Below are 25,800 nucleotides of genomic sequence, written 5' to 3'. Positions count from 1 at the left end.
ATATTTTTTTTTTTTTTTTGAGAGAGAGAGAGAAAGGGAGGAGAGAGGCAGAGGGAAAGGGAGAGAGAGAGAATCTCAAGCAGGCTCCAAGCTCAGTGTGATGCAGCACTCGATCTCACAACCCTGAAATCATGACTTGAACCAAAATCAAGAGTCAGACGCTTAATTGAGTGAGCCACCCAGGTGTCCCAAAATTCACTGACTTTTTTATTCTAAATATATTCTATTCCTCTTAGGACCCAAACAAAAATTGATCTTTAAAAAAAAAAAAAAAAAGAAAGAAAGAAAGAAAAAGAAAAACGTGTTAATACTACAGTAAATGTTAGTTCCCAATATAAAAACCAGGTACAATGGAGTAAGGCAGTCTGACTCTCTGACCATAGTTTAAAAACCAGGCAAAAGATTCAACTTCTAATATTTCAAAGGAAATTTTCTAAAAGTTTCCTGGATATCCTTTTAAATCCTTCACAATATCATGGGGGAAATAACCATCCACTCAAATATATGCTTTGAAGCTTCAAAATAAAAGCAGTCACTTTTGAAGTACGGATACAACTATTCTAAACAGCAGATCAGCTAAGAGACATCAACCTGTTAATAATGACACTGTTCATAATCTGTAATTATCTCCTTTATTTATGTACCTGTTCATGGTCCATCTCCCCTGCTAGAATGTAGGCTTGTTTTGTTAACAGCTATATCCCCAGCACATAAAATAGTACCTCGCACACAACAGGTATTAAGCATTTTCCCATAAATATTCAGTTATTTATTTAATAGACCATGCAGAGTGCAGTAACTAGAAAACAATCATTTACAACCAACTAATCCACTTCCAATGTTTCTCTACAGAAAAAGCCCTAAACAGTTTTCTTTCTTCCTCCCTTCTTTTTATCCCTCCTTTGCCAGCTGCCATTCCACTCTCTTGTGTTACCAAGTAACTGACTATCCCTGGATTAATCACACAAAATTTCAATGTTTCTCTCTTTAATAAAAAGACACTGGAGTAGATGCATACCTAAGCAGATGGGATGATGCTTGGTGCTAAGAACAAAGAGATAAAAGACAAAGTCCTAGCCCTCCCAGATCTTACAGAAAGGCAGACAGAGAAGTACATAACATAGTGAGATAAATTATCTGACAAAAGCATGCGTGGCATGCTATGAAAATACAAACACAACACCTAATTCAGCTAAAAAGGAAGAGTGAGGAGGGTCACTTTCTAGAAGTCTCTGCACTTGAGAGGGATGAATAGAAGTCAAGACAAAGAGTGGGAGACGGGGATGAACTTCAGAGATAGGCCACGGTTCCCTCAAAGGAAATAACAGCTGACTCTTGAACAACATGGGCTTGAACTGCTCAGGTCCACTTGTATGCAGCTTGTTCCCAGAAAATACATAACAGTACTATGAATGTACTTCCTCTTCCTTACGGTTTTCTTACTAACATTTGCTTTTCTCTAGCTGACTTTATTGTAAGAATGAATACAGTATATAATACACATAACATACAAAAATATACATTAATCACTCTGTATTTTATTATCAATAAGGCTTCCAGTCAACAGTAAGCTATTATTAGTTAATTTGGGGGAAATCAGAAGTCATACACATGTTTTCAAGTGCATGGGGGATGGGGGACAGCAGGCAGGTAGGCACCCCTAACTCTTATGTTGTCTGAGGGTCAAAAGTATATATTGTATACATATTGTATATTGATATATCTGCACTACAGGGTGCAAAGGAATAATTAAAAATAGGTAAACAGTAAATAAGACACAGTAAGGGATGGCACTCTGGTAATATTATGTATAAAGGCCAAGAAGGGAACAAGATTAGAAGCAGGGGTCAGTTATGGAATTATTTTAGGAATAAAGAAGAAAATTGAGGGAGACCTAACTAACTAGAAGAGTTCCTAGAACCTCTTAACTTCTCATTCTGTCCTTTGTTCCTCAGTGACCATTCTTGGCTAGAGCTTCACTTATGCTCTATCCCAAAAGAATATTGCCAGCCCTGGCCTCTTGTCTGAGCTCTAGACCCATATATCTAGTCCTGTAATGTTTAGCTCTTCTTTGAAATTTCAAAGTTCCTTCAAACTCAACATATCCAAAACTAAACTCACGATCTCATCCCAGAACCCAATCCTCTCCCTGCGTTTCCCATCTCAGCAAATGGCCCCGTCCCCTCACCCAGACAAGCTAGAAACCTCGGAGGCACTCTCCATGTCTTCTATGTCCTCTCCCCCATCCTCTGCTCCAGGCTCTCACCATGTCCTGTCAGTCTTCTCCCTAAATATTTCTTAGTTCAACTACTCCTCTCCTTTTCCATGATCACCACCACAATTTAGGTCACCACCATCTCTTGCTTAAACCATCGCAGCATGTTCACATTCTCTCCTATTTCTACATTCTCTCCTTCTTCCCTTCCAATCTGTTCTCAAGCTGCAACCAGTTTGTTTGTTTTGAATGTTTATCAGCTTGCCTTGCTTTTTTATACCCTCCTACCAACACCAGGAGCTCCATAAAGCCCCTGTCGATGTTGCTCACCATATGCTCACCAGCACCTCATTCCCGATAAGAGTGCATACTCAAAAAGTATTTGAGCCAAGGAATGTAAGAAGTTTACAATTTTGGAAGGAGTCCACACCAAGTGGTACTAGGAGATTCAATCAGGTAAGGACTAAAAAGTGTCCACTAAACTTTCCATTAAGATATATATCACTTAGTGGCTTCATCCAGAACAACTTTAGAGTTGTAGGAGCAAAATGAGATGAAATGAGATGCCAGTGGATTGAGGAAAGATTGGGCAGAAGGGAAATAGAAATAAGTTGACCATATTCTTCCAAAAACTTGGATGGCAAAGAAAAAAGTCTAATAGCTGCAATGAGGGTGGGAGCAGGGGCGCAGGTAAGATTTAGAGATGAATTTGAAAAAAAAAAAAAAAAAAAAGAAAGAAATCTAAAAAAGGGATCCCTGGGTGGCGCAGCGGTTTGGCGCCTGCCTTTGGCCCAGGGCGCGATCCTGGAGACCCGGGATCGAATCCCACGTCAGGCTCCCGGTGCATGGAGCCTGCTTCTCCCTCTGCCTGTGTCTCTGCCTCTCTCTCTCTCTCTCTCTCTCTCTCTCTCTCTCTGTGACTATCATAAGAAAAAAAAAAAAAAAGATCTAGAGATGAATTTGGTTTTGTTTTACAGTTGGGAAAGACTTGTGTGCATAAGTAGATGACGAAGATAAAGAACCAGGGGAGGAAGAAGAGGAAATCAGAAACAGATCATACATAAGTCCCTGAGGCCAGAAAGGCTGGGACCCTTCTACTGGTAAGCACCAATAGAAGAATTAGCCTTTCACTGAGCCTAAGGGAAAGAGAAGAAGGATGAAGTTGGGGGCACCTAGTGGGTTCAGTCAATTGAGCATCTGCCTTCGGCTCAGGTCATGATCTCTGGGTCCTGAGGATCAAGCCCTGCATTGGGCTGTCTGTTTAGCAGGGAGTCTGCTCCTCCCTCTCCCTTTGTGATCTCTCTCATCCTCACTCTCTCTCTCTTTTTTTCTTTTTTTCTAAAGATTTTATTTTATTCATTCATAGAGAGAGAGAGAGAGAGGCAGAGACACAGGCAGAGGGAGAAGCAGGCACCATACAGAGAGCCTGACGTGGGACTCAATCCTGGGTCTCCAGGATCACGCCCTGGGCTGCAGGTGGCGTTAAACCTCTGTGCCACCGGGGCTGCCCATCCTCACTCTCTCTCAAATAAATAAATAAAAATTTTTTTAAAAAAGGATTTGTATTTGGAAGAGTCTGCAGATGGAAAAAACAAGATGTGGTGGTTCTATTTTCTCCTTAAAGGATACATAAGCTCTCTTCCAGCTCTCTGAGAAGGCCCTCTCCCCCGTGTTGAACAAAATACAGAACCAAGCACAGTATGTATGTGTATCACATTTATTGCTGGATACCAAGAGCCACGTTTGATGTCTGCTGTTTGTTCTAGAACTCCACTCCACCTCCCCACTACCAACATCAGTCATCTTTTACTGGTATATGGCCTCTCAGAGAATAAGGGCTCCCATCGTGATCTCCAGAAAGCAGTGGTAATTGTTCCCAATTTTGAATTCAGTAAAAACGGTGCTAGAAAACTTTTTATGGGTTTTATCCTGAGAATGGCTACTGTTTTTCATTTCTTTTGCTCTCTGCTCAATAGAACTTAGAGCCTGATACAGCTGCTATTGCATATTCCTTTAATAAAGCTGCTCAAAGCCCTCTAATGGGTGATTTTAAAGACTGGCAAAGAGGTCAAAACTTTTCAGCAGGGAAATAAAACAAGAGTTCTCTGTGGGGTCAGCCAATAGTTTATCAATTACTCATCAGAAAAAAAAACAATCACTTAAGAGGACACACAGAGTAAGAATGAGAGAAAATGGGTACCTGAAAGAGCTGCTGACATTAAAATAAAATTTTAAATTAATCCCTTGCCACGTAAATAGTGCTGCCACATAATGGAAGACATGTTTGTTTTCAAGGGGGGGTGGGGATGTCCAGAAATTTGCACTCATCACTCCCTCAACTGTTATCAGGGAAGAAGCACAGGCTCACTCTGTCCAGCTGGATTTGGGGTAGTGTAAACAACTTTGCTAAATTGCTTGGCAGAATGGATCTGCAACAAATCATTAAATTCTGGAATTCACTCTATTAAAATCGAATCATTAGCCAAGAACAATTAACAGGCAACTATTTTCATGCAAAACAGATATAAAATAAAAAATCAGGAGCAATACATATGGATGATTCTTTTTCATTCATAAAGTTAGATGGTGCATAATGCAGACTATTGTTTCAGATCTTTGTTGCCCTCGGACAGCCATCTCTCTACAATGTAGAGTATTGTTTGAATACTGGAACAACTTAAGCTTTTTCTGTGTATCTAAAAGTCCCTGGATTAACATCCAAAGAAATCTGGCACTGTAACAAAGTTGACTTGTAACAAGTCTCAGCCTTTAAGCAAATTGCTTATTAATGCAGAACGAAAGTCGTTGTTCAGATCCTAATTAAGCTATGTATCTCCTCAAGCATCCCCCACTTTGCACTCTCCAAAACCGTGCAGAAATTCTCACACATACAATTTCCCATTACAGCATGGATGGTAGAAGGCTTTTAACAGGTGAGGTAGACTGTGAACAAAACACAGGCTGAAAAAAAAGTTCAGACCAAAGGGTCACCAGCTATGTTTAGTAGACAGTGAGCAGCAAGTGAATGAGAAGGATGCTGGGGCGTCCACACATATTCCACAGCCAAGATTTCCCACACTTGAAGATAAGCTGGCTTCATATGGAAAAGACATCTCCACTACAAAAAAACCTCATAAGCAAGACACAAAAGAGGGCACAGAAAATAATTTCAGTATAGGGCTCAAAAAAAGAAAAAGGAAAAACAGACAAAACTAAGTTAATTTATTTAGAACTGCACACAGATAGTAAAGGTATAAACAACAGACATGTTACAATTATGATGACCTCTTGGGGAGAGGAGGAATTTGAAAAGAAAAGAACACTTGAAGGAGGTGATTTATTATTTCCTGACCTGGTGGTGATTATAAGGTTGTTCGTTTTTAAACCACACATATGTTTTATGCATGTTTATGTACACATGACATATTTCATAATAAAAAATGTTAAGAGAGGGATGACCCCAGACCTAATACACTGCAGAAGAACACAGGCATTCTATATACGTTTAAGAGAATGGATACTGGGTGGGAAAAGGACTGGATTGAGTTTTCTGTGATCATTTACTGATATATTTGTTATGTTTACAGACTTTTTTTAAAAATTTAAAAATTTTTTAAAACTTAAAATTTTATTTATTTATTTTTGTTTGTTTATTTATTTATTTATGAGAGAGAGAGAGAGAGAGAGAGAGAGGAACATAGTAGAGGGGAAGGACAGAGGTAGAGGGAGAAGTGGACTCCCCACAGAGCAGGGAGCTTGACATGGGGCTCGATCCTAGGACCCTGGGACCATGACCTCAGCCAAAGGCAGATGGTTAACTGACTAAGCCACCCAGATGCACCTTACAGACTTCTTTGTAAACAAATAAAATAGTAAGAGTTCAGAAAGATCATATAAATTAGCAACAAATTAAAGATAACTTGAAGAATAAATTATCTACTTTATTGAGGGTAAATATGCATTCTTTCAACTAGTAGTAATTCACATTGTTAGGATTTAAACATATTCTGTAATACCCCAATAATGTACCAATCTATACCATTCTTTTAAAAAAGGAGGGGAAAGTGCAGAAAAGAAGGCAAGATAACAAAGCAAACTGATGGAAATGATTCCTTAGAACTTAGCAGAACATGTAACATTCCGGAAAGCAAAAAGAGAACAAATGGAGAAAATAAAATCATTTTCAGTCTGGGGGATGGGGGTGGGGTGGTTGATAGGAGTTCATTAAGAAATAAAAGAGGGATTGGGCGTCTGGCTGGTTCAGTCAGTGGAGCGTGCAACTCTTGATCTCCAGATTTTAGGTTTGAGCCCCACCTTGAGTGTAGAGTTTACTTAAAAATAAAATCTTAAAAAAAAAAAAAAAAAAAAAAAAAAACATGAGGGAGAGGGACTAGTCTGTAGGACAAACTGATGTTGATCAGCAAGGCTAGAGAATACTTCCAATGAGCTCAATATGCAATACAGAAATACCATTTACATGAACAGTCACTGAATAAATGTTCAGATACGGAGATAAAACAGATATAACCAGAAACAATCCCTGGTAAGACTAGTTTTATATATCTGTATACATGCAGACGTGCTAAGTCTGGATCTAATTTCTTCAGACAAAACCAAGTTTTCTGCAACAATTGAGCAGAACAAGGCTATATTGAGAGGTTTTGAATCTTCTCACATGCGGGGGGGGGGGGGGTGTATCTTATGGTGTGTTTAAAAAAATCCTTACAGCAACAAATCCCAACACCCTAGGAATAGAAGGCCATGCAGACAATAGGGAAGGGAAGGAGGAAGGAAGGAAGAGAAATCTGCCTCCCAAAACAAAGCCATGTGTAGGCTCCAAGAGATAAACAGCCAAGTAAAATAATCCTTCCAGAGGACGGGAGAGAAACAAGGGTGGGGAGCTGGAAGGAAGGAGGATATAATCACACCTTCCCTTCACAAACTGTAATTAGAAGAAATACAAACTGGCCAGATCTCTTGCAGGAGATCTCTTGGGCTCACCTGGGCATGTTTTACTCATCAGGCTCCTCTCGGCCGCCTCCTCCCCCCTTCCCCTCTCCCCCTCTCTGAGCTCCCCCCCTCCCCTCCCTGCCTCTCCTTCCCCATCCCTCTCTTCCCCTCTCCCCTCCCCTTTACCTCTCTTCTGTCCCTCTCCCTCTCCTCACTCTGGACCCTCTCCTGCAAATAAAATGCTGAAGTAAAATGAATTTCCACAGCAAAACAGTTGCAGATGTTCTACTTCAGAATACATCCCTGGATCAAGAGCTGGTCACTTGATATGCAGGGCTGGGGAACATAGGCGGGCTCAAATGGCTCTGCTCTGTGGCCTTTTCACCTTAATAGTACCCAGTGCTCTAAGTTTCCTGATGCCTCTGAACTCATTAGACAAAGAATGCTAAACTGCTGCTAGTTAGACCGGCAGAAAACAAAAGAAATCCGCCACCCAACCTTGCTCCTATCTCTGGCACAGTCTCACTCAACAACTCGTGTGCATTTTCCTTTCAATTCCAGAAAATTAATTTAAGTGTAGCCTGTGATGAAATAAGTGATAATTATGTTCTAAAACAATGAAGAGCTCAAAATGTGAGGAACTTAGAATACTCCTCTCTTAAGCTTTCAGATGATCACAATATGCAATTTATTCTTACTTTCTCCCAATATAAATCGCACTATTAAATTAAAAGGGGAGAATTCTTCTACCAAATTACACACTAATGGCTCTTAACCCATAATTAAAGTATCACTAACAGCAGCTTAAAGCCATAGCCAACCATGAGCACATTTATTAGGACCTATGTTTTCAGCACCACGTAATTATGTAAATATAACCATCAGCCATCTTGAGAAAAATCAATGGTCTAACCAGTTCTCTACTCCCTTGGGAAAACACTCTTTGTGAACTGGCATTACCCAGGGCCTCCTCCTCTGCACAATCAGAAAAAAAAGTAAAGAAAATCTCTAAGTGCCAGAGCAGCAGGGAGAACGAATTCCAACAAGGCTGGTCACCTACAGTTCTCATTACTCTCTTTCCTGACATCACAACAGCCTGGGAACCTAGGCCAGCAACTGGCTTCAAAGCAATGAGGACTCCAGGACAGGCTCACCATGCACTTGTAATCTAAGATGTCATCCCCATGCTGGGAGCTGGGAGGGTCTGCACTACAGAGCACGGTCCCTATCATCAAGGAGCTAATAATTAAGGAGACAAGACATAAAACGATTGTGGAGAGGCAGTAATGCTACAGAAAAAGCAGAGACTAATCGAAACCACTGAGCCCTCACAACAACTCATTTCTGCTACAAACTTTCTGAATAAACTTGAACAACTTAACTCTCTGGGCCTCAGTTTCCCTGGCAAAAAAAAAAAAAAAAAAAGTCAAATGTCTAAGATATACCTAAAGCCCTGTACAGCTCTGCAATAATTAGATAAGGAATACAAGATATATATAACAAAGTAGTAAATTATACAATAGTGACTACGCTGCCACTGGAGAGATTTCATGGATTTTTTTTTTTTTTTTTTGAGTCAGCTACTTCCTGGGAGCCAAATCAGGCACTGTGTCAGGACGCCAGGATACAGTGGTGACCAAGAAAAAATGCCCTGCCTTCATGAGGCTTCCAATCTACTAGTGGAATATTCTCAGGAATTCACTGGGGAAATTGAAGGCTGAGGTTAGCCTATGACCTTTTCATGGAGATACAGGCAAAATTGGGGTTCAAGTGGGTATAACTTGAACATTCAGTAGGATCATGAGTGATTAGCTGGTAAACTGTTGAGTGTGGTAATAAACCATAAGGTTTTTGAACAGACTCATTAACACAAGCAGAGTTCTACTAATTTGTCCATTACCAATGAAGGTAATTGGTTTCCAGAAATTAGCCAGATTCTTTCTGCCCTTTGCCAATCTTCTCCTTCTCCTATCCAATGGGTCTCACCCCAAACCTATCTGAAGTTAATTTTTTCCTTTATTTTCTTTTTCAATTATGCTTCCAGGCTACTGTGGTGAAAGTCAGGTGCCAGAGAGCAGTCACCAAGCAGTGTCCATATTTGAGCCATTTAGAGTCATCTAACTGTAGGACTTTAGGAAGGCCCTGCATGCTACAAAATAATTGGCTAAAAATGATCTATTTGTGTATATGTTGCCACAGAAGCTAAAGAAATGACAGTGCAGACACATGGTTTATTTTGCAGAGTACAGCAGTGTACAAGTAAGGAATTTGGTATAACCTAGAGAATAAGAATAACCATCCGCATCTTAATTTTTAAAACTAAAACCTCAGAAAATTAAATTGCCCCTTATTCTTAAGAGATGTAAAACCTGCCCGTGCCGTAAATGAAATCAAATGCTGCCTACCAACTGTACATTCCATTTTCCAAATAACTTCCCTGGAATGCTGGTGAGCTGCTATGTTTAATATGAATATTTCCAAAGTACTGGATTTAAAGAAATAGCAATGGTTCCAACTTATCTTACCAAAAAAAAAAAAAAAGTTCCCATCTGAGATTTATGCCCATCCTCAAAACACCCTTTTGAGTTCAGAGCAGATGTGTGCAGTGTTTATACTAAGAAAACCACCAGTACATAAACAACCCACTAAAAACACCACTCAAGTTTTGCTGTGCTTTCTTCATTTCCTGTGTATTTATTTTGGTGTTAATATAACGTTAACTTTCGTAGTAAGGAAAATAGCAGCAGATGTTTAAACCAAACAAACTATAGCAAATCATCCTACATATCTACTCAACTTTCAAAATCAAAGTTTCTTCCTCCCCCCAAAAGAGGGAAGCTTCAAGTAGACTACTCTCAAGTATATTACAGACTACAGAACAACAAATCAACCTGGTGGAGCTTTCCATAAGCCTTTCCTCACCACCCCCAACTAAAGACATAAAAAAGTAATGTGGTATCAATTTCCTAGCAATCCCTCTATCCCTCTCTTAAGCGGATCGTTATGTTTTATTTTGTTTTGGTTTGGTTTGAGAATATCATATTACACAATGACAAAGACAAGCCAACAGATATTGCCTTAAGACTTTGTGATTTCTTGATCACTGAAAAAAATACATTTTTAAAAACTGCAGTATATTAATTTCACAAGAAATGAGCCCAGTCACTCGCTACTTCCACCATCCTGAAGAAGTCTCCCTTTTTAAAAATGAGTGATTTCAGAAGTAATATGATAATTAAAAACAGCAGATTCAAAGAAAGCAATCACCAAAATTCTCATTAGTGGAACAAGCAGGAGTTTAAATATGTATAACTTTTTAGAAAAAATTTTAAGTATGAGATCCTTATCCTGAGTGAAATAAAAAACAGTATGAATGAGATTTTATGTTCCTTGAAGGGAAAAGGGTAAGTTTTCAACTGACTAGGTAACAGGCCTGAAATTTTACATGAAAAATACAAGTTTCATCAATGTTTTCTTTTTCAAAAGAACCGTTCAGTTCACTATTAAGGGAAAACATGGAAACTCCTACTGAATCAGAAAGGAGATGTCTCCTCCTCGATTTGTATTTGGTTACAACAAAAAAACGCCCCTTCTGCCAAGCTGAATTCCCCCGGAGATGCCTCTCCGGCCACTCAAACCCAGGCCATTTCCACTTTTTCAAATTGCACGTAGATAATGTTCCAACAGATCAAGAAATCGCTTTTTCTCTTCTTCCTACCAACAGAGGCAGCTTGAAATGCTACAAGGCAGTGGGGAAACACCTCATGGTTTAGCAGGAGGTGATAAACAAGAAGAATTCTGAGTAGGTTTCTTTCTTTCTTTCAATTTAGCTTTCTGGTTAGTGTGTTGTGCAATCACTTCCACAAGGGACCGGAGTGTGGAGGGAACATCCTTCAATGTCAGAACTCTCTAGAGCAGTACAGGAAATGGGAAATCAGACAAAGAGCCAGTCTGTGCTTTGTGACATGGGTGCCCTTCCAGTCCCCCAAACTGAATAGAAAAATTCTTCATTGTTTGGGACAATAGCTCCTGAAAACAAAAACTCACTGTAACTTTCTGTTCCCCTCTACATGAAAACCCAAAGCACTGACTGGAATACAACATGAACACTGTAGATAGTGTATGTTTAAAATAAGTATCAGAGCGGGGGGTGGGGGGTGGGGGTGGGGGTGACCAACTCCTTTAACTTTTCCTGATCCTAGAAGTTCTTCCTCTAAAGAGAGCACCAGCAGAAAACAAAGATAATCATATTATCAAGAGTTAAAAATTTTGAAGAGTTAATATGTTGCAAGCAAAAGGGAAACTTTTAACAGTTTATATTTCACTGCCTTCCCTCCCCCACTGTAACCCTGAAAGCTAAGATAGAAACAGCAAACTTTGTATTGAAAATAGTGCATAATAAATACTCGCTTTTCAAAGCACCCTAAAATCCCAAGAAAGAGAACAAAATACACAGAAGGCATTCAGAACCCTAAAGGAGGAGTGGCCTTAACAAAAGCAATAGGAGAGCAATTTCTAGAACAGAACTTCTACCTTCGTAGCACAGAATGCCGATATTGTTGTTCATCTTGTCCAAGTACTGGTAGTTCAACAGGTCCATCTTCATAAATAGCATTTATTGGGCTAGCACAGAAAACCAGCTCTTTGCTTTCCGCCCCCAAAGAGTAGGTTTCAAAAATCAATTATTACTGAGTAGCTCCTGGCTCTTCTCAAACTTCACAAAGACAGCGAGGCCCAGCCTCAGGCGATCAAAACAAAGTATGTAAAAGTAAAAAAAAAAGAAAGAAAGAAAGAAAAGAGAAAACAAAAACACGCCACCAAAAAAATCAAAGTCACACAGAAACCCTTTGAGGGTTTTATTTGTAGACAGTATAGGTTTCGTATCCTCGATCGAGCACTTAAAAACCGTTTCAGAAGTCTTTGCAGGTCTTTCTTCGAAGTAAAAAAGGGGTGAAGACGAAGACCACGAAGCACATTTCCTCGGACAAAGCCACGCTCGCCCTCCTCACAGCCCGCTGCAAGGGAACTGCGCTGACATGCTGGCTATGCTTGGTATGACTCGAATGCGAGCGAGCTTCCTCTCCCCGCCGAGGGCCACAGAGCATGCTCACTGAGCCCCGCAGCTCCTCAAATGTCAGGGATATTTTCTGCACAAGATCAGTCTCTAAATGTATTAAGTGCTTGAAAGAAAGAGAAAGAGGAGGTGGAGAGTCTGAACAGAGGGGCCGGGGCAGAGCTGCTCTGGACAGGAAGCAGCCCTGCCACTGCAAGAACCCTAGGAGGGGAGAGAAAACCCAGGAAGTTTCTTTTTCGGGAGCTGAGTAAAAAAGTTTAAAAAAAAAAAAAAGAGAGAGAAAGAAAAAAAAATCCATCATGGAAGCAAACTTCCACAGAATTTAACCTTGGCTGTGTCTTCACCGTGGGGATTCGGGAGCCCACGCTGCTGCGTTTGCCGTAGTACATATACCATGTGTTATTTGGAAGGTTTCTTGTTTCTTTTAAAAATTGGTTTATGATGTCCTTTTACACTCTACACTTCAGGCTGTATGTTTCAAATTTTGATCTGAATGTTCATGTAACTTCTCTCCTGCTCCTCAAGACATGAACGGGGCGGAGATGGTATCACTTTTTTACAGCAGAGAAAACTGAGGCTCAGAGGGATTAAATGACTGACCCAGGACCCCAAAATAGTTGGTAAAACTACTTTTAGGGTATTTTTTCCCCTAATAATTTTCCTTAAAGAGAAAAAGGAGGGAAAGAGAGAAAAAAGAGAAAACAGAGAAAGTGGTTTAAGCAAGGAAGACCAAAAGCCTATTTGAAATGACGGGGCATAAAAAAAAAAAAAGAAAAGAAAAGAAAAGAAATGACGGGGCATGAGGAGAATAAAGGCATTTTCATTCGGCACATATGAAAGCTGTTTCACCTATTTATTAGGGGCCAGTAGCATGTTGCTATGCTGTTCCTATACTGTTCCTTTAAAACCCTTAAACTGGGGATCCCTGGGTGGCTCAGCAGTTTAGCGCCTGCCTTTGGCCCAGGGCACGATCCTGGAGTCCCGGGATCGAGTCCCGGGATCGAGTCCTACGTCGGGCTCCCAGCATGGAGCCTGCTTCTCCCTCCTCCTGTGTCTCTGCCTCTCTCTCTCTCTCTCTCTCTCTGTCTATCATAAATAAATAAATAAATCTTTAAAAAATAAAAATAAACAAAAAATAAAACCCTTAAACTTCGTATCTCCAGTATCTAGTACAAGTAGGTACCCAAAAGCTGTTTACTGATGAGTACATCACTGAATGTCCAGAGCCTTTAAGCGCACAAAGAGCACACTAGCAAACAGAGGGAGGAAATTGTTTTATCTTTGCAGGCTGTAGCTAGCTTTTGGCACCATAAATTGACTAATAATTCACCACAGGAAGGGTCTGTATATTGATATGAATATATGCTATTTGGAGATTTAGAAAATATCAAGGAGTGTCATACTGTAGATCAAGACCTGAAATTTTAATATTCTACAGAGCTGAATAAATAATTTCAGGGGATTTTTAAAATCCATCAGTAGTTGCATTTTGGATGACAGATGTTCACAGCAAATTGTTCTAATCAAATCTTATTAGAAGATTAACAAAACACCCAATACTACTGCCATCACTGGATAGCAGCAGGTGAAGTAGGCAACAGAAAAATCAAGATTTCACAAGCTTTCATTTATAAGGGTATTTATTAACATTGGGTTACATATTCTAGATAGTGAGTAAGCTGTACAGAAAGATATATATATATATATATATATATATATATATATATACCATCAATTATAATTAAAATAATGGTATTTGGCAGGGAAGGTCAGAAGAAAGCTGTAATAGCATCTACAATACACTAGATTATTGCATTTCAAACAATCTTAATATCTTTAAGCACCACATTCAAATTCAAATGGTAGTTTTGGAGTATAATTACTCTGCTGTTCTTTGACATAAGATCTCAAACAGAAAACAAGATGATTCATTAACATGTCCCTATGGGAGAAAGTTGGCTGCACATAAAAAATCAATGCAGACGTTTAAAAAAATCCTGATGCTGAGGTAGCAGCCCAAACTAACCTGAGGAGGTGGGACCCAGGATCAGTATCATTTTTAAAAGAGTCCCAGGTGATTTTAATAAGCAATCAAGGTTGAAAACCGTTGCTTTTATCCAAGAGGGGAAAAAAATTACCTCCCTTAAGATACTTCATTTTATATACTTATTTTGAGGAAGAAAGAGTTCTCTTTTTAAAAATATAGTGATTTAGGGGCACCTAGGTGGCTCAGTGGTTGAGCATCTACCTTTGGCTCAGGTTGTGATCCCGGGGTCCTGGGATGGAGTCTCACATCGGGCTCCCTGTGAGGAGCCTGCTTCTCCCTCCATCTATGTCTCTGCCTCTCTCTGTGTCTCTCATTAATAAATAAATAAAACCTTTAAATAAAATAAAATAAAGTGACTTAACCATATTCAAACAATATAGTTATAAAAATATGAGTACTTTGTAATTTTCCCTAAATGATGCTATGTCGCTTGGAATGTGGTTCTCAGGGGCACCTGGGTGGCTCAGTCAAGCATTTGCCTTTGGCTCAGGTCATGATCCCAGGGTCCCAGGACTGAGTCCTGCATTGGGATCCCTGCTCAGTGGGGAGCCTGCTCCTCCCTCTCCCACTCCTCCTGCTTGTGCTCTTTCTCTGTCAAATAAATAAAATATTAAAAAAAAAAAAAAGAATGTGGTTCTTAGTTTCTGAGTGGCAATCATCTGTGTGGACAGTCCTATAGCTCTTGTCTGTCTACCTCTTGTCTGTCCTACCTCACTATCATTTTTCCAGATATATGCTTCAATCCTAACGAAGTCTAGACTTTTTTTTTTTTAAGATTTATTTATTTATTCATAGAGACACACACACAGAGAGAGAGAGAGGCAGATAGAAAAGCAGGCTCCATGCAGGGAGCCTGACATGGGACTCAATCCTGGGACTCGATTCTGAGATTCCGGGATCACGCCCTGGACTGAAGGTGGTGATAAACTGCTGAGCCACCTGGGCTGCCCCCAAGTTTAGACTTTAAGAGCAAGGACTACAGGGGCACCTGGTGGCTCAGCAGTTGAGCATCTTCCTTCGGCTCTCATGAAGAAATAAATAAAATCTTAAAAAAAAAAAAAAAAGAAAGAAAGAAAGAAAGAAAGAAAGAGCAAGGACTATAGCTTCTTCATTTCTTCAAGGTCAGTCTGGCCTAAGCCTGCCGCATTAGGTAGGTCATCAGTGAGTATCTGGTGAATTAAAATCAGTAAGATTAAAACATCTCACAGCAATATTCTCTATACAGCCTCCTGCCCCAGCACACACTGGAATACCTAGCGTTTTCCAGATTGGTTTCTGTAGACATCTTTTGGGAACCACAAGTCCTCACATTCATCTGGATTCTGAACGCACCTCAAGTTATAGTTGGCGTACTCAGTTTACAAATCTGAATCCTGGAAAATGTCAATGCTTCTCAAGTTCATTCACAGGCTAATGATATATTCATAATTGAAGTACCAACAGGATTGTTTTTAAGAAATGGGAAAGACTATTCTATATTTTATCCACAAAAAAAAAAACAAGTAGGAAATTTACTTTTTTAAAAAACAATGAAGAAATTTGAGCTATCAGATATTTAAAACATAAAGCAAAGAACATTTTGGAGGTAGAAGTGGGTACAGAATAAGTAGCATGATACAAATAATGCAATAAAATTTTTACTGAAAAACTTTAAAAACTGTAATATGTTCAGACTAATCTGGGACACGGAAACATTTTCTAAGGCTGAAAATACAAAACAAAACAAAAAACCCCTTAAAGAAAGAAAATACAGAGGAAAACATTGAAGACTTTGACTGACTATACAAGTTTTAGGTGTTTGTACATATAAAAACCATAAAACCAAGTAAAAAAACCAAACAGAAGAATATATTTGTAACATACATTATGGTCAATGAAGGATAAATGTTTCTGATCTATAAAGAACATTTAAGGGATCCCTGGGTGGCGCAGCGGTTTGGCGCCTGCCTTTGGCCCAGGGTGCGATCCTGGAGACCCGGGATCGAATCCCACGTCAGGCTCCTGGTGCATGGAGCCTGCTTCTCCCTCTGCCTGTATCTCTGCCTCTCTCTCTCTCTCTCTGTGTGACTATCATAAATAAATAAAAATTAAAAAAAAAAATAAAGAAAGAACATTTAAAAGTAGAAAGAAATAAAAGAATCTAAATATTTTTTAAAGAATGGAAGAAATGAATGGTCAATATATTTTTGAAAAACTATTCAACTTTATTAATAAAGAAATTCACATTTTTAGGGCGCCTGAGTGGCTCAGTAGGTTAAGCATCCGATTTCAGCTCAAGTCATGATCCTGGGGTCTTGGGATGGAGTCCCAAGTTAGACTCCATGCTCAGCAGGAAGCCTGCTTCTCCCTCTCTGTTCACCCCTCCCCCTGCTCTCTCACTCTCTCTCTCTCAAGTGAATAATCTTTAAGAAAAATACAAATTTTTAAAATTAAGTGATTTTGCATCTGCCAAATTAACTACAACAAAGACTTCTCAATCTTATTAAATGTGCTGGTAAGGTGAGATCCTAGTACAATTTGTGTTCACTGCTAGTGACATGTTAACAGATAATGCCTTTCCTCTTTTTTGTTTTTAAGAATTTTTTCCATTTATTTGAGAGAGAGAGAGAGAGAAAGAGAGAGATCAACGAAGGAGCAAGAGAAGCAGACTCACTCCTGAGCAGAGAACCTGATGCAGAGCTCGCTCCCAAGACCCTGGGATCGTGACCCGCCTCAGCTGAAATCAAGAGTTGGATGCTTGGTGGCGCAGCGGTTTGGCCCCGCCTGCAGCCCAGGGTGTGATCCTGGGGACCCAGGATCGAGTCCCACGTCAGGCTCCCTGCATGGAGCCTGCTTCTCCCTCTGCCTGTCTCTCTCTCTCTCTCTGTGTGTCTCTATGAATGAATAAATAAAATCTTTAAAAAAAAAAAAAAAGTTGGATGCTCAAGGATTGAGCCACCCCCCAGATAATGCCTTTCCACAAAGCAGTCTGGCATTTATATCAAGTTATTTGTAGTGTCAAAAATGTTCATATTCCTTTCCTCACAATAGACTCTACTTCTAGAACTCTGTCTTAAGGAAATATTAAGATTTCATCAAAGAGTTACATGAGGATGCTTACCAACCTTTTACTTATAATGCTGAAAACTTGAAAACTTAAAAGTCCAAAGAGACTGCATTAAAACTACAGTATATTGGAGCACCTGGGTGGCTCAGTCAGGTAAGTGTCTGACTCTTGATTTCAGCTCAGGTCATGATCTCAGGGTCATGAGATCGAGCCCTGCGCTGAGCTCCACACTGAGTGCAGAGCCTGATTCTCTCTCTCTCTCTCTCTCTCTCTGCCTCTCCCTCTGCCCCTCTCCCCTTCCCCCTACTCAGCTCTCTATCTGTTGCTCTCTAAAAAACAATAACAAAAAACTGCAATATATTAATAACAAAAGATTATACAGTTATTATAATTCCTTCAAAAATATTATGACATGAGGAAAGGCTATACTATGTTCTGTATGATAATAGTACTACATATGTTAAATGAATATAATCAAAATAGAATATAACAGGGGCACCCTTGGTGGCTTAGTGGTTTAGCACCACCTTCAGCCCAGGGCATGAACCTGGAGACCCAGGATCGAGTCCCACTTTGGGCTCCCTGCATGGAGCTGGCTTCTCCCTCTGCCTGTGTCTCTGCCTCTCCCTCTCCCTGTGTCTCTCATGAATAAATAAAATGTTTAAAATAAAAATTAAAAAAATAACAGTAATACATAGTGTACATAGTGTACTACACCAATTTTGCTTCTATACTGAGTATATACACATATATAGGAAAAAAGTTTGCACATGTATTAAAAACACTATAAAGAATACCAAAATAGGGCAGCCCAGGTGGCTCAGCAGTTTAGCACCTGCCTTCGGCCCAGGGTGTGATCCTGGAGACCCAAGATCGAGTCCCATGTCAGGTTCCCTGCATGGAGCCTGCTTCTCCCTCTGCCTGTGTCTCTGCCTCTCTCTCTCTCCCTCTGTATCTCTCATGAATAAATAAATAAAATCTTTAAAAAATAATAATAATAATAATACCAAAGTAACAGTGCCTATATATTTGAGTAGTGGACATTTTTGACATTTTTCTGTATTTCTAATTAACCTACAAAGAGTATATGCCATACATAATCAAGGTGAGGGTGAAGGAGATTCCTCACTTATTAAAAAGCAGGCACATAATGAGAAAATATCCCCTGGTAAGGCATGAACAGTGGACCATATGTATCTTATTTTTAAATACCATAATATATCTTTTTGATTTAGATTTAACAACTAAAGATTCCAAACATTTATTTAGACCTTTGTAAGACTCAAAGATACTTATGATGTTTTTTTTCAAATGTGTCCTAAAGGGACTATAAAGAGAATCTCCCTGTACTTTAAACTTTCAGAGCAGGTGGATATGTATGAACATGCTGTCCTCTATTGTTTACTAATTATTTCACTTATCAGTATCAATTCCCCAAGACCTCTCTTTCTTCTGGAGAAAAAGAAAGCAGAGTTTCAGTTCTTGGTATAAACCTCCCCACTGCACACAATAAGTGCTCCATACATGTTCACTATGACAGCATCTCGGCATCTCTGTGGAATAATGACGGCCAAACGATGATAGGAACCCAGGCTGATTACTAGATTCAACTATTCAGTTTGCTAGACAATTGACTACCAATTTAGAACAGAACATCAGAACCGTGACCTGCTTGATAAAAGCTAGAAGATCAAATTCACTCTCCAGACTCTTTTTTAAAAACAAAAAGCTCTCATTAGAGCATGTGCAGAGAAGGGAATTTTTTAAGTTAAAAATTTAAATTCCAGTTACTTAAGATACACAGTAATGTTAGTTTCAGGTGTACAATACAGTGATTCAGCGCTTCCATACAACACCTGGTGCTCATCACAAGTGTCCCCCTTAACCTCCATCACCTATTTAATCCATCCCCCCACTCACCTGCCCTCTAGTAACCATCAGTCTGTTCTCTGTAGTTGAGACTGTTTCTTGCTTTGCTCCTTCGCTTGTTGTTTTGTTTCTTAAATTCTACACATGAGTGAAATCATACAGTATTTGTCTTTCTCTGACTGATTTTGCTTAGCATTATACTTACTCTCTAGCTCCATCCATGTTGTTGCAAATGGCAAGATTTCATCATTTTTATGGTAGAATAATATTCCACTGTATGTATGTATGTATGTATACACACACACCATATCTTCTTTATTCATCAGTTGATGAACACTTCGGCTACTTCCACAGTTTGGTTATTGTATATAATGTTGTTATAAACATTGAGGTATATGTATGAAGAAAAGACCTTTTTCTTTTCTTTTTTCCTTCCTTTCTTCCCCCCTCCCTGTCTCTCTTTCTTTCTTTTTTGGCGGGGAGGGTGCAGAGGGAGAGAGAGAGAATCCCAAGCAGGCCCCAACACTGGGCTCAATCTCACAACCCTGGGGTCATGACCTGAGCTGAAATCAAGAGTCAGACGCTTAACTGCCTGAGCCACCCAGACACTCCAAGAAGTGAATATTTTATTTTTTAAAGGTTTTATTTATTTATTCATGAGACACAGAGAGAGAGAGACAGAGGCAGAGACACAGGCAGAGGGAGAAGCAGGCTCCATGCAGGGAGCCTGACGTGGGACTCGATCCCGGGACCCCAGGATCATGCCTGGGCTGAAGGCAGTAAACCGCTGAGCCACCCAGGGATCCCAGAGAAGTGAATATTTTAATGTTAAGTCTAACAATAATCTCTTCAAAGACACTGGGAAATATAAATAACCCTACTACGTTATTGAGCTCCTTTAATGGATTGAACTGCTCTCTTTTCCCCAGGATTTTATGTAAGCTAGATACTTAGTTAATGCTTTTAAAGTTTTCTCCTTATCACACGTTTATCTTTTTTAAATCACTTCAACCTAATATATGAATAATAATCAAAACAGACCTAATCAAAGGAAGAAAGTAAGTTTGACTATACCTTGACCTAAAGTTTTAGTTGAACAAGAAGTTGGCTGTATAACAATATTTAAAAGCATCTCTAGAATCCACTGTCATTTACAGGTACATTCCTCAGTATAATATGAACAATAGCAAGAGTAACGATAATGTTCATACAACATTTTCTTGGGCAAGGCACATTTCCTTTTTTATCTAATTATACTAATTACTAAGACAAAGGTTGTAAGAAGGAAAGCACAGAAAAGGGATTAAATGAACATCTAGATTGAGTGTCAAGAAAAAAGACTTAAGAAACCAAACTTTATTTTCCGTTAAATATTGTTCAGAATGCAAAGTTCTGTGGCTCCTCAAAGCCTAGCTAAAACCCCAACTTCTTCAAGAACCCCATTAGCTAGGATTAATCTCTATAATCTGTATTTTAGATATACTGCACTTGGGGTGCCCACGTGGCTCAGTTGGTTAAGCATCTGCCTTCAGCTCAGGTCATAATCTCAGGGTCCTGGGATCCAACGTGGCACCAGGCTCCCTGCTTAATGGGGAGTCTAATTCTCCCTCTTCCTTTGTCTCACCCCTTCACTCCTGTTCTAATAAATAAATAAAATCTGTTTAAAAAAAAAAAACAGATATACTGCACTTAATTCTAAAACAAGGGAGATGGGACACCTGGGTGGCTCAGCAGTTGAGCATCTGCTTTCGGCTCAGGGCGTGATTCCGGGTTCCAGGATCGAGTCCCACATCGGGCTCCCTGCATGGAGTCTGCTTCTCCCTCTGCCTGTGTCTCTGCCTCTCTGTGTGTCTCTCATGAATAAATAAATAAAATCTTAAAATATATAAAACAAGGGAGACTATGAGATAATATATGTATCTCTCTCCCACCAGTTTATAAAGACTGCTTTGCACGCAAAGGTCTTCAACAACATGGCTGTTGAACTAAGTAAGATACCTAAACCAAATAATTTTCAAATGCTTCCAGTATCAATGAGGTGAACCTACATATCTATCAGGTTTCCTATCTTAACTGCATTTTCTTTCGAGGAAATAATTCCTAAATATATAATAAAATATTGCTTATTTTTCTAACTTGGAGTTGCTCACATATATACTATTTTGCAAACTTTTTTTTTAAGATTTTATTTATTTATTCATGAGAGACACAGAGAAAGAGACAGAGAGAGAGAGAGAGAGAAGCAGAGACACAGACAGAGGGATAAGCAGGCCCCACGCAAGGGAGCCTGATGTGGGACTCGATCCCAGGATTCCAGGATCAGGCCTTCGGCTGAAGGCAGGTGCTAAACTGCTGAACCACCCCGGGATCCCTGTCAACTTTTTCACAAAAGTAAATACTAGTGAGCTGTATATCTTGACTTCTTTTTTTTTTTTTTTTTTAAGATTTTATTTATTTACTCATAGACACAGAGAGAGAGAGAGGCAGAGACACAGGCAGAGGGAGAAGCAGGCTCCATGCAGGGAGCCCGAAGTGGGACTCGATCCCGGGTCTCCAGGGTCACACTCCAGGCTGCAGGCGGCGCCAAATCGCTGCGCCACCGGGGCTGCCCTATCTTGACTTCTTTGTTTATAAAATAGTACCATTTCTAAGTTAAAATATTCAACTTTTTAAAATTATTTATTTGAGAGAGAGAGGAGAAAAAGCGAGAGAGAGAACGCAAGCAAGGGAAGGGCAGAGGGAAAGGGAGAAGCAGGCTCCTGGCTGAGGGGGCAGGATTATGACCTGAACTGAAGGCATAGGTCTAACTGCCTGAGCCACCCAGACACCCTTCAACTTTTTTTTTTTTTTTTTATGATTTTATTTTTAAGTAATCTCTACAATCAACATGAAGCTCGTATCAATCCATAACCCGAAGATGGAGAGTCGCATGCTCTACAGACTTGGCCAGCCAGGTTCCCCAAAACACTCTCAACTTCTATTAAGTTTTACTAGATTACTTACTCTAGTGTAGAATTTTAGCACAAATATATGTACTTCAAAAAATAAATAAAAATAAAATGGTGCTTCAAAGATTTAAACTTTCAATACAACAGCGCCCTCTGGGGGTGAGTTTTAAAATGTAATGACAATTTTGAGAATGCAAACCCCCACAATTTGGGCCATTTTCACCTGATAGACCATATATTTCAAACACAATAAACCTGTTAATTTATTTATTTTTAAAAGTCACAGCAAATATATTTCTTTTAAGTAGACTCCACGTTGGCCTGCCATGGAGCCTCACAGCAAATATCTTTCAACAATTACTAAACTTTGTAAAAATTAAAATACTAGCAAAACCAATTCAATTAATATCAAATGATTGAATAGGAAATCTTTACTGACATGAATTTAAGATATTAATAGTATTTTAAAAGTATTATTTTATATCTTATATATATTTTGAAGCATAGTGGATGTACAATACCATATTGGTTTCAGGTGCACTACATAGTGAATCAACATTTATATACATTACCAAGTGATCGTCGTGACAAATTTAGCTACCATCTCAGGACTGAAGTCTTAAACTGGAATAAATCAGTACTGGGAGAAGGAATTGAATCAATTAGCATTCCCAAGGAAGGAGAAGTCTCTTGCAAAACACCAAACCTTATAAGTTTTACAACTAGTACCTTATATGCTTGACAACACAAATGTTTTGTTGCAAACAGAACTATTATTTTACAGGTTTTCATTACTAAAAATTACTTAGGTTCAGTAAAGCCCATCCAAAGAACTTTCACAAATAAAATATTATTCTGATATTCACATTCTCACAAATCATAATCATCCATAAATGTATTCCTTCAAGGCTGGCTGGAACTGCCTTCCACAGTAAAAATCAGAGATAAAATCCAAAGGAGGGAGAATACCAAAATATTTAGCATTTGAAGTGCTAACATCAACTGATAGTCCCACAGTACCACTGCCTTTACAGTACTTCAGTATGCAGCATTTTTCTACCTCCAGAATCTGGAGGGTAGAAATAGATTTTCTACCCATTCCACCAGTTAGGATCCCATCCAGAAAACAGACCCCACACCAGGTATTTTAAAAGAGAATTTTAGGGGCGCCTGGGTGGCTCAGTAGTTGAGCAGCTGCCTTTGGCTCAGGTGGTGATCCCAGGGTCCTGGGACTGAGTCCCGCATTGGGCTCCCAGCAAAGAGCTTGCTTCTCCCTCTGCCTATGTCTCTGCCTCTATCTCTGTCTCTCTCATGAACAAATAAATAAAATCTTTAAAAAATGATAAAAAAATAAAAGAGAATTTTAATGCTCCTCTGCCTTGGGCCCCCTTTTGGTCACTACCCGCATAAGGTAACTAATATCCTAACCTTTCACAGCATAAATTAGTTTGATCACTTCATGTAAATAGAATATGTTATGTACTGTGACTGGATTCTTTCACTAAATTTTATGAGTGTTATCCTTCTCTTTTTTAAAAAAAAGATTTTATTTCTTTGAGAGAGAGAACATGCAAGCAGAGGAGGGGCAGAGAGAGAGGGAGAGAAAGAATCTCAAGCAGACTCCCCACTGAGCATGGAGCCCATCAAAGGACTTGATCTCATGACCCTGAGATCATGATCTGAGCTGAAATCAAGAGTTGGATGCTCAACCAACCGAGCCACCAGGCACCCAGTGTGTTACCCTTATTTTTATGCACAGATGAAAAAATCATTCTTTTTCACTGCTGTAAAGCATTACATTGCCCTACCAGAGGACACTTCTTTCATTCTATTGTTGATGGGCATTGGGTTAGGCAGTCTCTATTTGGGGGCTATTATAATATGTTTGCTACAAATCTGCTAGTGCATGTCTTTGGTGAGCATATAGCTGGGGTTTTTTGTTACTGCTGCTATTGCTATTGTTTTTATAAAGTCTTAAAATCAGATATTTATACTTTTTATATTTTTTCTGCAGCTTTACATTTTATCTTTTTCACCTTAGTTGCCACACAATGACAACAAAGCAGTTGTACCAATACAGAGTCCTGCCAGTGGTGTATGGATTTCAGGTTGTTCCTCATCCTGGCCAACACTTTTCGATCTTTTTCATTCCCACTATTCTGTTAAGTATGGAGCAGCCACACTGTGGTTTTACTTTATACTCCTCTGACCAATAGTGCCTCTCAGGGCACTTTTGCTTCACTCCCTTCCTGGGGGACATTTGGTGATGCCTGGCTGTCACAACTTGGGGCTGTCACTGGCATCTACCAGCAGATGGAGGCCAGCAAAAATGCCAAACATGCTATAGTACACAGAACAACCCCCACAATAAAGAGTTAGCTAGACCAAAATGGCAACATTTGGTTTCTTCATTAATAAGAAACCCTGGTTCAAGCAAACCATTATTAGAATTTTTCTTCTTGGCCATATAATCAGTGGCTGATACACCTCAAGAAGTCAATTTCCTATTGTCTCAAAATGTTATTTTCTCCCTAAAGATGAAGGGATAAAAGACAAAGGACAGTACTAGGTGTTGGGCAAGTACATGGCGTATAGCATTAGGTTCTTTTACATACTTGGTGTCTTTTTTAATCCCCACAACAATGCTGTCAGGGACTATCACAGTTTTACAGATGAGGAAGCAGATATCACACAGGCTAAGTGGCTTGTCCAAACTCACAGAAGCGGTGGTAGCTCTAGATTTGAAGCTTTTCTACTACACTCCAGGTCTTACTTTGAACTAAAAATAAGAGTTTTTGAAGGCTATAAGGACTATTAACTTAGAAGGGGCAAGTTTCACATTAGATCTGCAGAAAGCAACAGAATAAAAACTGGGTATGAGGCACCTTGGTGGCTCAGTCTGTTAAGTGTCTGCCTTTGGCTCCAGGTCTTGATCCCAGGGTCCTGGGATTGAGCCCCACATTGGGTTCCCTGCTCAGTGGGGAGTCTGCTTCTCCCTCTCCCTCTGCCCTTTCCACCTCTGACACTTGTGAGCATGAGCACTCTCTCACTCTAATAAATAAAATCTCTAAAAAAGAAATGTTTTTTAAGCTGGATATGAAAAACAGATCATCTGCAATGTTAAGATTAAGGCATGCCTGTAATGGGGCACCTGGGTGGCTCAGTGGTTGAGTGTCTGCCTTCGGCTCAGGTCATGATCCCTGGGTCCTGGGATCAAGTCTTGCATCAGACTCCCTGCATGGAGCCTGCTTCTCCCTCTGCCTGTGTCTCTGCCTCTTTCTGTCTCTCATGAACAAATAAATAAAACCTTAAAAAAAAAAAAAAGATACGCTTTTAAGAACTGTACCTTAAAACTTTTAAATAAATCCATCTTCCTCATAACATTGTGATCTCTTTAAAGCTACATCATGTCTTATTTTTCTTTGTATATGCCCCAATGCCTATGGGAGTAGGCATTTAAAGTTCTCTGGATTGCTGACCTAAAGCCCCAGTGAAGGAAGACAGAGTCTTCATAAAGCAAGCAGATGGCTCAGACTTTTTTTTCACCCAGTCAACTATATTTAGTAGCCTAAAGTAGAATAAAAAAGGTTTTGTTGCAAATGTTCTTTTTTTTTTTAAGATTTTATTTATTTATTCATGAGCAACACAGAG

General features: G+C 39.5%; 1 protein-coding gene across 3 annotated transcripts in view; it reads right to left on the bottom strand.

Annotated features, from left to right (window-relative positions):
* Positions 1 to 25,800, bottom strand: part of VGLL4 (vestigial like family member 4) — a 164,169-nt gene that overhangs the window by 72,568 nt on the left and 65,801 nt on the right. The window contains exon 1 of one of the 3 annotated variants that reach the window (XM_026016993.2): positions 11,699 to 12,441. The exons of the other annotated variants lie outside the window; for them this stretch is intronic. Within the exon in view, the coding sequence (XP_025872778.1) occupies positions 11,699 to 11,780 (82 nt within the window). The 5' untranslated portion in view covers positions 11,781 to 12,441. Of the gene's footprint in view, positions 1 to 11,698; positions 12,442 to 25,800 lie in introns of those variants that run through there. 3 annotated transcript variants of the gene reach the window in all.

The sequence above is a fragment of the Vulpes vulpes genome, chromosome 9 (assembly GCF_048418805.1).
Source record: "Vulpes vulpes isolate BD-2025 chromosome 9, VulVul3, whole genome shotgun sequence".
Taxonomy (NCBI): domain Eukaryota; kingdom Metazoa; phylum Chordata; class Mammalia; order Carnivora; family Canidae; genus Vulpes; species Vulpes vulpes.
Note: the sequence above shows the minus strand (reverse complement) of the source record. Positions and strands in the feature narration are given on the sequence as shown.